The 14,456-nt window shown below is 44.7% G+C and overlaps 1 protein-coding gene across 1 annotated transcript; it reads left to right on the top strand.

Moving 5' to 3' along the window:
- Positions 1–702: 702 nt before the first annotated feature.
- LOC102429030 (olfactory receptor 2B11) lies at positions 703–1,659 on the top strand. The gene has a single exon (XM_006100217.1). It carries the CDS (start codon positions 703–705, stop codon positions 1,657–1,659), a length of 957 nt encoding a protein of 318 aa, XP_006100279.1.
- The last annotated feature ends 12,797 nt before the right edge of the window (positions 1,660–14,456 follow it).

Raw genomic sequence — 14,456 nt, 5'->3', positions numbered from 1 at the left:
CACCTCTGTGACTCGGGATGTTGGATTGTGCTCTCTTTGCTGCCACGGCAAGAGACTGTGCTGCCTGTGTGTGAACAGCCATGGTGGGAAAGACCAGCATGGTGCAGAGGGCAGGGAGCCAGATGTAAGCCTTAGGAGATGAGTAGGGTATGTTCATAGTAATAACCCCCCAACTGCTTACAAAGTACTTATGCTTGCTTTTTGCCACCTCTCAACTCCCTTCCATCTATGCCTCCAAAATGCAAAACAGGAAATCCTAAGAAAGTGGTAAATTCCTTGTCAATGCGTTTGTAGAGACCAGACAAACATTCTAATGGTGTTGGGAGCTCTGGCTAACATTGAATAAATTGGAAGAAAATTGTCCATATGCTATGCTTTCACCAAGGTAATGTCCCTTTATCGTCCCAAAGACTCTATAGTTGAAGCAGGTATTCTCTCCCCTTGTTACAGATGTAGAAAGTGAAGTTCAGAAATATTAAATGGCATAGTCAATATCACAGAGCAGGAGGGAGAACAAGATACATATGCAGCTGATCTGCTTCCTGGTTCTGACTCCCCACATCTCAGTGGCTCTACAGAGGTAAAACAGAGTAGAACCTGTGTAGGGAAGCACAGCACAGATTGAGGAAGACAACTCCTTTTCTCAGGTTTTACTCATTCTGACTTTCTTGATTCATCACAGGCACCAGAAAATGTCTCAGCATGAGAACTGACAACCAGAGCTTCTTGGGAGATCCTCCCAGGGACTTCATCCTTCTGGGTATTTCTGGCAGGCCATGGCTGGAACTCCCTCTCTTTGTGGTCCTCCTGGTGTCCTATGTTCTTGCCATGTTGGGAAATATTGCCATCATCTTGGTGTCCCGGCTGGATCCCCAGCTCCACAGCCCCATGTACATCTTCCTCAGTCACCTCTCCTTCCTGGACCTCTGCTATACCACCACCACGGTCCCTCAGATGCTGGTAAACATGGGCAGCTCCAGGAAAACCATCAGCTACGGTGGCTGCACAGTGCAGTACGCAGTTTTCCACTGGTTGGGATGTACTGAATGCATTGTTTTGGCTGCCATGGCCCTGGACCGCTATGTGGCCATCTGTGAGCCCCTGCGGTATGCCCTTATTATGCACCGCCCTCTCTGTCAGCAGCTCGTGGTTGTGGCCTGGCTAAGTGGCTTTGGCAACTCTCTAGTTCAAGTAGTCTTAACAGTGCAATTGCCTTTCTGTGGGAGGCAAGTGTTAAACAACTTCTTCTGTGAGGTGCCAGCTATGATCAAGCTGTCATGTGCTGACACAGCTGTGAATGATGCCACACTGGCTGTGCTGGTGGCCTTCTTTGTGCTGGTCCCCCTAGCTCTCATCCTTTTGTCCTACAGCTTCATCGTCCGTGCAGTGCTCAGGATCCAGTCCTCAAAGGGACGTCACAAGGCCTTTGGAACATGTTCCTCCCACCTGGTTGTGGTCTCCCTCTTTTACCTTCCTGCCATTTATATGTACCTACAACCCCCTTCCAACTACTCCCAAGAACAGGGCAAGTTTATCTCCCTCTTCTATTCCATAATCACTCCCACCCTCAATCCCTTCATCTACACCCTGAGGAATAAGGATGTGAAGGCAGCTCTGAGAAAACTCCTGGCAAGAATGTGGTGGCTCTACAGAAGATGAGGACCTGAGATGTGGCACTCTCCATTGGTTACAGAACACTGGGCAGGTATATTGTGTGCTCAGAGAAGCTTTCACTTGAGGAGCCAATAATCAACCATTGTACATTTTTTTTAGAGATTTCAGGATTTCCCCAAATACCCTGTCCAAAATATCTCACCTCCTGTGTGGTCACAATGCCTAAGATTTCACTTATCCTAACAGTCTTTAAATCTAAAAACCATACCTTTTTAAGAATTATTTATTTATTTATTTATTTATTTATTTATTTTTTAAATATATTTTATTGATTTTTTACAGAGAGGAAGGGAGAGAGATAGAGAGTTAGAAACATCGATGAGAGAGAACCATCGATCAGCTGCCTCTTGCACATCTCCTACGGGGGATGTGCCCGCCACCCAGGTACATGCCCTTGACCGGAATCGAACCTGGGACCTTTCAGTCTGCAAGCCGACACTCTATCCACTGAGCCAAACCGGTTTCGGCTTTTTAGGAATTATTTAAAGAGAACTGGCATTCAGTAAGTATTTACCTGCCCCGACCTGCAGGGCACACATCGTGGGTACTCCACACCAAATCCTGCAAAGGAATGAGAGGATAGGAGACGCGAAGAAATGGAGGCAAGACAAAGTTCTGATCAAGCCTCAATTTTATTTTTACAGCGGGTAGTATTTATGTTGTTCTAGAGGGAGGGGGTGGGCAAGGAGGTAGCCTATCACTAGGGATGTAGCTCTGGAATGTCGCAGCTGTGAGCTTATCAGCGGAGATGTAGCAGGTTTGTGCTTAGGGTGAGGGTAGGTTATCTTTTAACTCCAGGCCAAACCGGGAGTTGGCTTGGAGGAGCCAGAAACCTATTGTGCTGTAAACTGGAGATGTATATGTGATTTCTAATGGCTCCCAACATTTACCAAATTATGTAATTCCTAAATTCCTGATTCTTTCCACTTCTAATCTTCCTATTTTCTATTTTTCCCCATTGGTCTCTTTTCAATCTTCTCTCTGTCCCATTACCCCTAAGTATACACAATATGAAACTGAAACATAATTTCATATTCCTTATAATAAAGTTATGTTATTCTCTATATATTTTCCATACATTTTATATGAATTTTTTTAAAATTCCAAAATTGGGCTGTCTTCTTCCCATGAACTAAGATGATGTTTTGTGGGTGTGGTTTTTTCTGTAGTTCAAATTTTGTTCTATAGAAGTGTCCCCATCCTGACTGGGAACTAGGATAAGCATATTTATCATGGATGTATAAGACTCTGTTAGATTCTATGGATACAAATCAATAGCATAAACTATTATTTAAAACAAAAAATTCATTCTAGTTGAGAACACAAAATATAAATATGGTCACACTTCAGAACAATACAACTTTAAATAACAAGCTCAAGGTCATTGTAAAAGCTAATATTTGTAGAAGGCTTCCAAGATACAGGCACTAGATTAAATGTATTTTTAATATTTATCTTTATTGTTGAAAGTATTTCAGACATCCTCCCCTTTTTTTGCCATGACCTCCTCCACCCCGCCCCCATCCCTGCCCCCAGGCTTTCACCAAACTATTGTCTATGTCTATAGGCTATGCATATATGCCTATAAGTTCCCCAGTTAATCTTTTCTCCCTGACCCACCTCCCCTCTGAGATTTGTCAGTCTGTTCCATGCTTCTATGTCTCTGGATCTATTTTGTTCAACAATTTATTTTGCTCATTATATTCCACATATGAGTGAGATCATGTGATACTTGTCTTTCTCTGACTGGCTTATTTTGCTTAGCATGATACTCTCCAGTTCTCTCCACTGTTTCAAAGGTAAGAGATCCTTCCATTTTACAGCTGCATAGTATCCCATGTTGTAAATGTACCACAACTTTTTTATCCATTCATCTACTGATGGGCACTTGGGCTGTTTCCAGATCTTAGCTATTGTAAATTGTGCTGCTATGAACATAGGGTGCATATAATCTTTCTGATTGGTGTTTCAGGTTTCTTAGACTATATTTCTAGAAGTGGGATCACTGGATCAATTGACAGTTTCATATTTAATTTTTTGAAGAAACTCCATACCTTTTTCTATAGTGGCTGCACCAGTCTGCATTCTCACCAGCAGTGCACCAGGGTTCCCTTTTCTCCACATCCTCACCAACACTTGTCATTTATTGATTTATTGATGGTGGCCATTCTGACAATTGTGAGGTTGTTTTAATCTGATGATTAGTAAAGACAGTCTCTTCAACAAATGGTGCTTGGGAAATTGGACAGATACATGCAAAAAAAATGAAACTAGACCATCAACTTCACTATACATAAGAATAAACTCAAAATGGATAAAAGACTTAAATGTACATCATAAAATCATAAAAATCCTAGGCAGCAAAATCTCAGATATCTCTCATAGCAATTTGTTTGCTGACACATCTCCTAGGGCAAGGGAAACTAAGGAGAAAATAAACAAATGGGACTACATCTAAATAAAAAGTTTCTGCACTCAAAAGAAATCATCAACAAAATGAAAAAGTAGTCCACTATATGGGAGAACATATTTGCCAATGTTACATCTGATAAGGGGTTAATTTCCAAAATATATAAGGAACTCATACAACTTAACAAAAGGAAGACAAACAATCCAATAAAAAAAAAGTGGGCAAAGGACCAAAATAGACACTTCTCCAAAGTGGACAGATGGCCAAGAGTCATATTAAGTGTATTTTTGTACACCATCTTGTTTAAAGTTCAAGCAACCTCATGATGTAATCACTTTTATGATACTTCATTGTCATATAAGAATTTGGTTATTAGAGATGTTGCAGTAACTTGGTCAAGGCCCCTCTGGTGACTGAGGGAACTGAGACCAGCACTAAAATTTGTATGGCTACCTCCTTCAGTAAAACAAAGCCATGAAACTAGGACCTTATACTTACATTTTTTTCATGTTTTAGATTTATTTGTTTTTTATCTCTCTGTCATACATGTCAAATATTAAGCAAGCATAGAAAATAAAATATAATTATTGTAATAAATATATGACAATTAGGACAAAAGAGGAAATTGAAGATGTTTTACTGATAGTAAAAGCAAAAGGGAAATATAAATCACAAATTTGTAGGCTTTGACTTGAAAAACATGACAGAACCATGACTGTTCCTGGTACCAAAACCATAAAACGTTTTTCCCTTAGGCTGCCATTGAGCAGCCACTGTGTAATGGCTAAAAGCCCTTCAGAACTACCTTAGTGAACATACAAAATTATGTATATGAGCTTTTATTCTAACTTTTCCTAACCCAGTTCAATGAAAGCAATGTGACATTGATCCAAAGATAATCAATCCATACATATAGCTGTGTAATGATCTGGCCTAATTCTAGTGCTCATTTGAAAGTAGTGAGGACTATGTTTCTCAAAATAGATGTGCCAGATTAGAGGTGACCTCAAAATCTCTTCTACTCCTTGCAGTGAGAGGGGGAGACCATTAGAATGAAGTAAATATGATATTCTAAATCTTCCAGGGTTACATCATAAGAAATCTGGCAGCTTCCAACTAGTAAAACTTCTGGGTCCCTCGGTCACCACGGGAGAAGTCTAACTACCCTGAGACAGCCATGCTAGGGAGACTGCAGCTGGGTACTGTTGCCCACAGTCTAACTGACAGATATTCGACCCTCCTAACCAGCCTGACTATCAGTTAAATTCCACCCAGTCACCTCAGTCAAAGATCAGAAGAATCTCTGAGATGAACTCTTCCCAAATTCCTAACCCACAGAATGATTAAATGTAACAAAATGGTTTGATATTCTAAGCCTGCTAAATTTGGGGGTGATTTGGCAGGCAATGATAGGTAGCTGGGATACCAGTAACCCCTAGAATATTAGATAGCAGAGTTACATAACACCACAGGATACACATGGTGTATTTTCCAGAAGTATCAGTTATTTAATGTTGTAAGAAAAAATATTTAAATAACTCAACTGATAATTAAATTAAAAAATATACTTCCATTATAATACTCTGACATCAAAGACAGAAAATGTGTATATATTTTTATAATAAAACTCAAGACTTCAAATACTTTGTATGCTTTTGCTGCTCTGCTCTGTATTATGGTAAGGTCCCTGAAATTCACTTTCCTCTGCTTCTATGAGTACTTTGTGGAAATGTGAAAAATACTCATGAAGAGGAATAGATACCATGTGTGCTCTTCAAGCACTCTTTCATAAGTATCATTTTTGCAGAAGTTGATTCAAAACATAATGTTCCAATGCAGCTTCCTTTTCCCAGTTAATGAGAAAACTATTTTTAATTCTACATAAAGTTCAGAGAAATTCTTTAGGATGAATTTAACCATCTTATGCTTCTACACAAGAACATGTAAGTCTTGTTAACCTCACTTTATTATGAGGTGGAGGCACATAAGTCACGCTTCATAGTGTTTCTCTAAGTGGGTGTTTTATCAAGGGTGTTGAGACAGACACTTTATAATAAAATTTGTACTATAATAAAATTCAGAACATGGTTCAGATAAACATTTTTATGCTTATTACATTTAACCATCTTGAGAACATAGTAACAACCAATGACATTGAGTGATGTTGGATAAAAGTTCCTGCCAGTGCATTATGAGAATTCCTTATTTCATTCCCTCACTTTACCCAAAGTTCACTACAAAACATGTGAAACACACAGAAGGAAAACCAGAATCATGATCTTAACCTCAAGTTTGTTAAGATTTATTATTTTCTTCTTTTCAACCTCCAATCCCATCTGCTGCATGTTTTTTCTTGATGAACTGAAAGAGAAGTGTCAAAAATTCTCCTACTCCTATTTCCTAACTCCCAACTCTTGAAACCTCTCTTAATTATCCCTTGGCACATACACTCAATTCTCATGTCTGTTTATTTATATCCATACTCCATTCTAAATAATCTGCTCCAGCTATGTAGTTACTGTCTTTCAACATCAAGTTGACCCTTCTATTCCTCTTTGTGACACAGATCTGGGACTCTGAGAAAAAGACTTCTGCTTGTTGTTGCTTCCTATAAACTATTCTGGTTGGAGGCACTGCAGTCCTGCCAGGCTGAGGAGAGAGAAGGACTTACTCCATCCTGTTTTCCTTTTTCTTGATGCCACCTCAGCAATGTGGCTTCACCCTGGTGGTGGCAGCTCATTCCAGAGGCATCAGCTGACTCTGGTTTGCAACACCTACACAACTAGCCCTTCATTCCCCTCAGGGATACCAACACCAGCTTAGTAGCTCTCCCTTCTCAAAGACTGGGAATCAACTCCATGGGACCCTACTGCAAATGTCCAAGTTCCAATAAATCCAACCTATCTTCTTTGCTGAAGTCACTCCCTCCATGAAACTGTGTTTTCCCCTCTTTTTAGGTAAGCAATCTCTAATTAAAAATTGTTATTATGTGCCCTTGAGTTGGCTCTAATTACTAATGAGTAATGTCCACAGTGTCCTGTCCTCAACAGCCCTGCTCAGCTCCTGGAGACTCATGCATATGGATCCTTTTATGGAGTCAATCCATCTCCATATTTGGTCTTCCTCTTTTCCTATTGCCTTCTATTTCTCCCAGCATTATTGCCTTTTCCTTCTTATGATGTGCCTGAAGTAGGACAGTTTCAGTTGTTCATTTTTGTCTCTAGTAATGTTTCAGGCTTAATTTGCTCTAGGACCCACTGGTTCATCTTTCCGGTGGTCCAGTGTTTTCATAGACCTCTCCTTCAACACTGTATTTCAAAAAAATGAATTTTTCATATCAGCCTTCTTCACTTTCCACCTTCCACATTTATACATAGTAATTGGAAATATGAAGGTGTGGATGATCTTAGCCTTGGTCTCTAATAATACATCTTTGCTTTTGGTGATCTTTCCTAATTCTCCCCTAATTTCTGCCTTTTTGAGTCTTAGCCTTCTCTCAATTTCTTGGCTGCAGTCTCCATTAAATTGGCTAAATCAAGGTAAACAAAATATTTAACAATTTAGACGTCTTAATTGTCTATGTTAAAATTGTGTATTTCTTCTATAGTCATGATTTTTGTCTTCTTGATGTTCAGATACGGTTTTGCTTTGTCACTTTCTTTGTTCACTTTCATCAGAAGTCATTTCAAGTCATTGCTGCTTTCTGCCAGTGAGATAATGTTATCTGCATACCTTAAGTTATTGGTATAACTTCCACCAATTTTTTACACCTTCCCCTGACTCTGGTTCAGTTTTTCATATGCTATGTTCTGCATACAAATTAAACTAATAGGAAGATAAAATGCACCCTTATCTGATAACTTTGCCAATAGTAAGCCATTCTGTCTCTCCATTTTCTGTCCTGGCAGTGGCTTTTTGTCCACAATCTGGGTTATACATCAGGACAATAAGTGCTGATGCATGCTCATTTATTTTTCAGAGCAACCCATAGCTTTTAAAAATCCACACAGTCAAAGGCTTTACTTTTATTAACAGTCTTTTGTTATTAAATTTCCTCTGTTAAAACAACTGGTCTACTTTCTGTCATGTGACTGTACTCTGACTGATATACCTGTATGTTATTTAGATATTATCACTGCTTTGAGATAAAAGAATAGGAGTCATGCACAGCCGGTGTTGCTCAGTGGTTGAGTGTTGGACCATGCACCAAGAGGTCACTGGTTTGATTTCTGGCCTGGGCACAGGTTGCAGACTCAAACCCCAGTAGTGTGCAAGAGGCAGCTGATTGATATTGATGTTTCTCTCTCATTGATGTTTCCATCTCTCCCTCCTCCTTTCCTCTCTCTCTCTCAAAAAAACACACAACACAACACAACAACAACAATAAAAACATATTTAAAAATAAATACATAAATAAATAAAAGAGTATGACTCTTACCTGACAATTCCTTAATTAGGACATCCACAGAAGATGCTTAATAAAAGGAGTTAACAATAATGGTTATTCTTGTAATTGAGACATCAATAATAATTCCTAAAATTTAGCTTATATGTCTGTTAAGGTAATTCTGGATATAGCTAAATATCATATCACATGGCTTGAAAACAAACACCTTTTACCTTTTCATGGTCACACGAAATTGGCTAAATCACGGTTAGAATAAACATCTCTATTTTTCCTGTCTCAGAAATGAGAAACCTCATTCCAAACTAAGTCCTCCAATTCACTGAGAATGCTGTGCATCATAATCGAAACTGAAATTAAACTGTTTAGTCATGACCGTATTGTGGCATTTAAGCCTCAGAGAGGGTGAGAGGGGAAAGAGAGGTAAACAGACATATTGTATTCTGGGTACTGTTCTGAGTGCATTGGTAATCCTTCTAAACCTGACAGCAACAAAATAAAGTGGATATAATCATTATACAGGGTTTGGAAAAAGTAGGTTTGCAGTTGTTCTTAAAGAAAATAATATAATAATTAATAAATAATAATACAAGAATAATCTTTGTTTCATGTATTCACAACTGTAAACCTACTTTTCCCCAACTCTGTATGTATTTTTACACATAAAGAACAGTGGAGTGACTTTCCCAAGATGGTAAGGTAAGTGAAGAATGATTTGGAATCCTATATTCAAACACCAATTCTTCATTTCCAACCAGGTGTCAAAAAATCCAATCCAATGTTGTCACTAAGTATTTTTTCAATATTTTAAATTTATTTTTAGAGAAAGAGGTAGGGAGAGGGAGAGAGAGAAACATTGATTAGTGCCTCCTGCATGCCCCCCACTGGGGTTTGAGCCTGCAACCTGGGCAGATGCCTTCACTGGGTATCAAACCAGTGAACGCTTGGTACATGGGAGACCCTCAACCAACTGAGCCACACTGGCCAGGGTTGCACTGTCATGTTAACAAAGGTCCCACAGGTTCAAGGGGATCAGTCCCACCATACTTTTCCCCACTTCAGATGCCAACTGAAAATCTCACTTCTGACTTATTGGATGTAAACTTGGTGGTTCCTTCAGCTCATGCTTCAGGTTCAGTGATTTCCTAGAAGGGATCATATAATTAATAAAAAAAACCACTATACTCATAATTACCATTTCATTAGAAAAGAACGACCAAATATCAGATGCACAGGGCAAGGTCTACTTGGAGGGATGCAGAGCTACCAGGACCTGTCCCTGTGGAGTCAGAGTGTGTCACCCTTCCAACATATCAGTGTGTATACCAACCAGGAATCTACACCAAGCCTCAGTGTCCAGAGTTGTTATCAGGATTTCATTTAATAAACAGGATTGCATAATTGGCTCAGTCACCAGCCCCCTTTTTTTTCTGCCCAGAGTTAGAGATATGTTGGTGAAAGTTTCAAACCTCTAATTGTGTGTTTCATTTTTCTGGTGTGGCCAGCACCTCCCTTGAACCTATCCAAGGACCAGCCATGAGTTATCTTAGCATACATAACTCAGGTATGGTTTTATAAATAACAAAAGACATGCCTATCATTCAAGAAATATCAAGTATGTTTGAAGTTCTGTTCCAGGCACTGGAAACAAAAAAATTATATATATATATATATATATATATATATATATATATATATATATATATAATGCAAATGAGGTCAGGAATCCATAATGGTCACACCCAGCTCAGAAGGAGGGGCCGGGCACGGCCCCAGCCTGAGAGGACAACACAGAGGGGCACCTGCTCCAAGCGTCTGATTCAGCTGGGGGCAGGCCCCCAGAGGACACACACACACAAATGCGCACACACACACGGGGTGCCTGCTTCAAGCCTCCATGGTGCGGTTGGGGGCAGGCCCCCAGTGGACACACACACACACACATACGGGGCATCTGCTCTGAGCCTCCACACCCAGACTGCGAGTTAGTAGGACATCCCCTGAGGGCTCCTGGACTATGAGAGGGGGCAGGCTGGGCTGAGGGACCCCTAACCCCCCAGTGCATGAATTTTGTGCACTGGGCCTCTAGTCCTATGTAATAAAAGGCTAATATGCAAATAGACTGAACAATGGAATGACTGGTCACTGTGACACACAGTGACCCCAGGTGGGCAGACGATCAACGCAGGAGCTGCCCCCTGGTGGTCAGTAAGCTCCCACAAAGGGAGCATCACTCAGCCAGAAGCCAGGCTCACAGCTGGTGAGTGCAGCAGCAGCAGTGGGGGGAGCCTCTCCCACCTCTGTGACAATGCTAAGGATGTCCGACTGATGGCTTAGGCCCGCTCCCCATGGGTAGTGGGCCCAAGCCTCAGTCAGACATCTCTTGAGGGCTCCCAGACTGTGAGAGGTTGCAGGCCGAGCTGAGGGACCCCCTGAGTGCACAAATTTCATGCACCAGACCTCAAGTATATGTGTATGTGTATGTACTAGTATATGTATAGATATGTATGGATATGTATGTATATCTAATCTAATAAAAGAGAAACATGCAAATTGACCACACCTCCACTACACCCCAAGCCACACCCACCAGCCAATCAGAGAGACTATATGCCAATTAACCCAAATAAAATGGCTGCTGGCAGCCACCGAGCTGGAGCAAGCAGGAGGCTTGGTTGCCCCAGCAATGGAGGAAACCAAGCTTTCCGCCTGCCCTGGCTGGCTGTGGCTTCCACTCAAGGCAGCAAAGTTTCAATTATAGAAGATAAATGAATCCCAGATACCTGCTTCCAGCCAGCCTCCACTGGGAGCTTGGGTGGCTGGGGGCCATGGCCAGCCTGCAAACAGCCATCAGCCCCTCTCTCAGGATGGCCACACCCTCATGGGGCGAGGGTCCCCGCTGGGGGGCTTGGCCAGCCTGAAAACAGCCCTCAGCCCCTCACCCAGACTGGCCAGGCACCCCAGTAGGACCCCCCTCCCTGAAGGGGGTGTGGCCAGCCTGAAAACAGCCCTCAGCCTCTCACCCAGGATAGCCAGGCACCCTAGTGGGAAGCCCCACCCTGAAGGGGGTGTGGCCAGTCTGAAAATGGCCCTCAACCCCTCACCCAGGATGGCCAGGCACCCCAGCGGGACCTCTACCCTGATCCAGAACACCCTTCAGGGCAAACCAGCCGGCCCCCACCCATGCACCAGGCCTCTATTCTATATAATAAAAGGGTAATATGCAAATTGACCCTAACAGCAGAACAACTGGGAATGACTGGTCACTATGACACACACTGACCACCAGGGGGCAGATGCTCAATGCAGGAACTGCCCCCTGGTGGTCAGTGCGCTCCCACAGGGGGAGCTCTGCTCAGCCAAAAGCCAGGCTGCCAGCTGCCAGTACAGCAGTGGTGGTGGGAGCCTCTCCTGCCTCCTCAGCAGTGCTAAGGATGTCCGACTGCAGCTTAGGCCTGCTCTCCACTGGCAAGTGGACATCCCCAGAGGGATCCTGGGCTGCCAGAGGGATGTCTGACTGCCAGCTTAGGCCCAATCCCCTGGGGAGTGGGCCTAAGCCAGCAGGTGGTCATCCCCTGAGGGGTCCCAGAATGCTAGAGGGCACAGGCTGGGCTGAAGAACCTCCCCCCCCCCCCGAGTGCACAAATTTTTGTTCACCGGGCCTCTAGTCTATATATATTATATATATATATATATATATATATATAGAGAGAGAGAGAGAGAGAGAGAGAGAGAGCCAAGGGCCGTCACATCCGAAAAACAATGAGAAGACCAAACAGGCTGAGGGGGGCGACAAGGCTGGCAGGGTGTTACTGAGGGATGACCAAATGACTAAGCAGCAGGCTGCATGGGGTGACCAGGCCTGCAGAGGGATTGGTAAGAGATAACCAAACAACTGAGCAGCAGGCTGTGTGGGGTGACTAGGCTGGCAGGGGGGTTACTAAAAAATGACCAAACAACTGAGCAGCAGGATTTGCAGGGTGACCAGGCTGGCAGGGGGGGCAGTGAGGGGTGACAAGGCTGGCAGAGGAGAGCAGTGAGGGGCAAGCAGGCCGGCAGAGAGGGGGCAGTGAGGGGCGACTAGGCCAGCAGGGGTGGCAGTTGGGAGCAACCAGGCTGGCAGGGGGGCAGTTAGGCAACTAGGCTGGCAGAGGGGGCAGTTGGGGTGACCAGGCCAGCAGAGGGGGCAGTAAGAAGAGACCATGCTGGTGGGGGTGGCAGTTAGGGGTGACCAGGCTGGTGGGGGGGGTGGCAGTTGGGGGAAGCCAGGTTGGCAGGGGGACAGTTAGGGGCAATTAGGTCAGCAGGCAGAGGCAGTTAGGGGTGATCAGGCAGGGGGGCCAGTTAGGGGTGATCCAGCAGGCAGGCAGGTGAGCAGTTAGGAGCAAGAAGTCCTGGATTGTGAGAGGGATGTCCGAGGGGTCCCGGATTGGAGAGGGTGCAGGCTGGGCTGAGGGGACCCCTCCCCCATGCATGAATTTCATGCACCAGGCCTCTAGTCTTACCTAATAATGGACAAACATGTAAATTGACCATACCTTTGCTACGCTAACCAGCCAATCAGGAGAGTATGCAAATTAACCTAACCAAGATGGTGGTTAATTTGCATACATAGGCTCCAAGTGGTGGAGCAGCGAATGTCTCACGGCTGCGGGGCCCATGGAGCAGCGAAGCCTCACGGCTCTGGGGCTGGTGGAGCAGCGAAGCCTCACGGCTCTGGGGCCGGCTCCAGCTGGAGCCCGGCCAGAGAGAAGGCCTGGGTGCCAGGTGCTGGAGGAACACCGGTGCCAGCAGCCAGGGGAAAGGAAGGCCTATTGCACGAATCTCTTCGTGCAACAGGCCTCTAGTATATATATAAAAGCCTAAGCGACCAAACGACCAAATGCCCAGTTGCTATGATGTGCACTGACCACCAGGGGACAGATGCTCAACACAGGAGCTGCCCCCTGTGGTCTGTGCACTCCCACAGCCAACTTCCTGCAGCCCCACCCCCCGGCCGGCTGGCCAATTTCCCATGGTCCTTCCCCCCCGGCTGGCCAGCCTGGATGGCCCCAATTGGGCTGGCTAGCCAACCTTCTGCAACCCCTCCCCCTGTCAGCCAACCTCCCATGGCCCCTCCCATGGACCCAATCGGCCCCAATCACCAGCCAGGCCAAAGGACCCCACCCATGCACTAATTCGTGCACTGGGCCTCTAGTCCTATCTAATAATAGACAAACATGGTAACTGCCCTCCATTGGCTAATCAGCGTGATATGCAAATTAACCGCCAACAAAGATGGTGGCTAATTTGCATACTGCAGGCAGGGCAGGACAGCGCAGCCGCCAGCGTAAGCCTCCATCCCGGGCTGCAGGCCAGCCCCAGAAGCACCCAGAAGCCGGTGATCGGGAGGAGATGGGGGTCCCCTGCCCAGGCCTGACACCTCTGGCAAAAGCGTCAGACCTGGGCAAGGGGCCAATCCGGCGATCAGAGGCTGATGGAGGTCAACGCCTCTGGCCAAGGTGTAAGGCCTGGGCGGGGGTCAGAGCCTGCAATCAGAGGGGTCTGGGGGTCCCCTGCCCAGGCCTGACACCTGGGCCAGAGGCATCAGTTCTGGGCAGGGGGCAGAGCTGGTAATTGGGGGGAGATGGGGGTCCCCTGCCCAGGCCTAACACCTCTGGCGGAGGCATCAGGCCTGGGCAAGGGGCCGATCCGGTGATCGGAGGATGATGGGGGTCAACGCCTCTCGGGGGGACATGGGGGTCCCCTGCCCAGGCCTGAAGCCTAGGCCAGAGGCGTCAGGCCTGGGGGGAGTGGGAAACCCGGCGATTGGTGTGAACTACAGAGGAAACACCTTTTCTGACCGCTAATTGGTTTAGCTCCCTGTATGCCACTGGTAATATTCTTAGTAACTTGGGTAATAAGAATCCAAAAAGGTGATCTAGGGTTTTTCACCACACTCTTGGTGAAAAAAACAAAGGTACGCTG

This window comes from Myotis lucifugus, unplaced genomic scaffold (genome assembly GCF_000147115.1).
Source record: "Myotis lucifugus unplaced genomic scaffold, Myoluc2.0 scaffold_302, whole genome shotgun sequence".
Taxonomy (NCBI): Eukaryota; Metazoa; Chordata; class Mammalia; order Chiroptera; family Vespertilionidae; genus Myotis; species Myotis lucifugus.
Note: the sequence above shows the minus strand (reverse complement) of the source record. Positions and strands in the feature narration are given on the sequence as shown.

What these genes read in the sequence shown, in the direction of transcription:
- LOC102429030 (XM_006100217.1), top strand. Translation starts at nt 703, where the DNA reads ATGAGAACTGACAACCAGAGCTTCTTGGGAGATCCTCCCAGGGACTTC.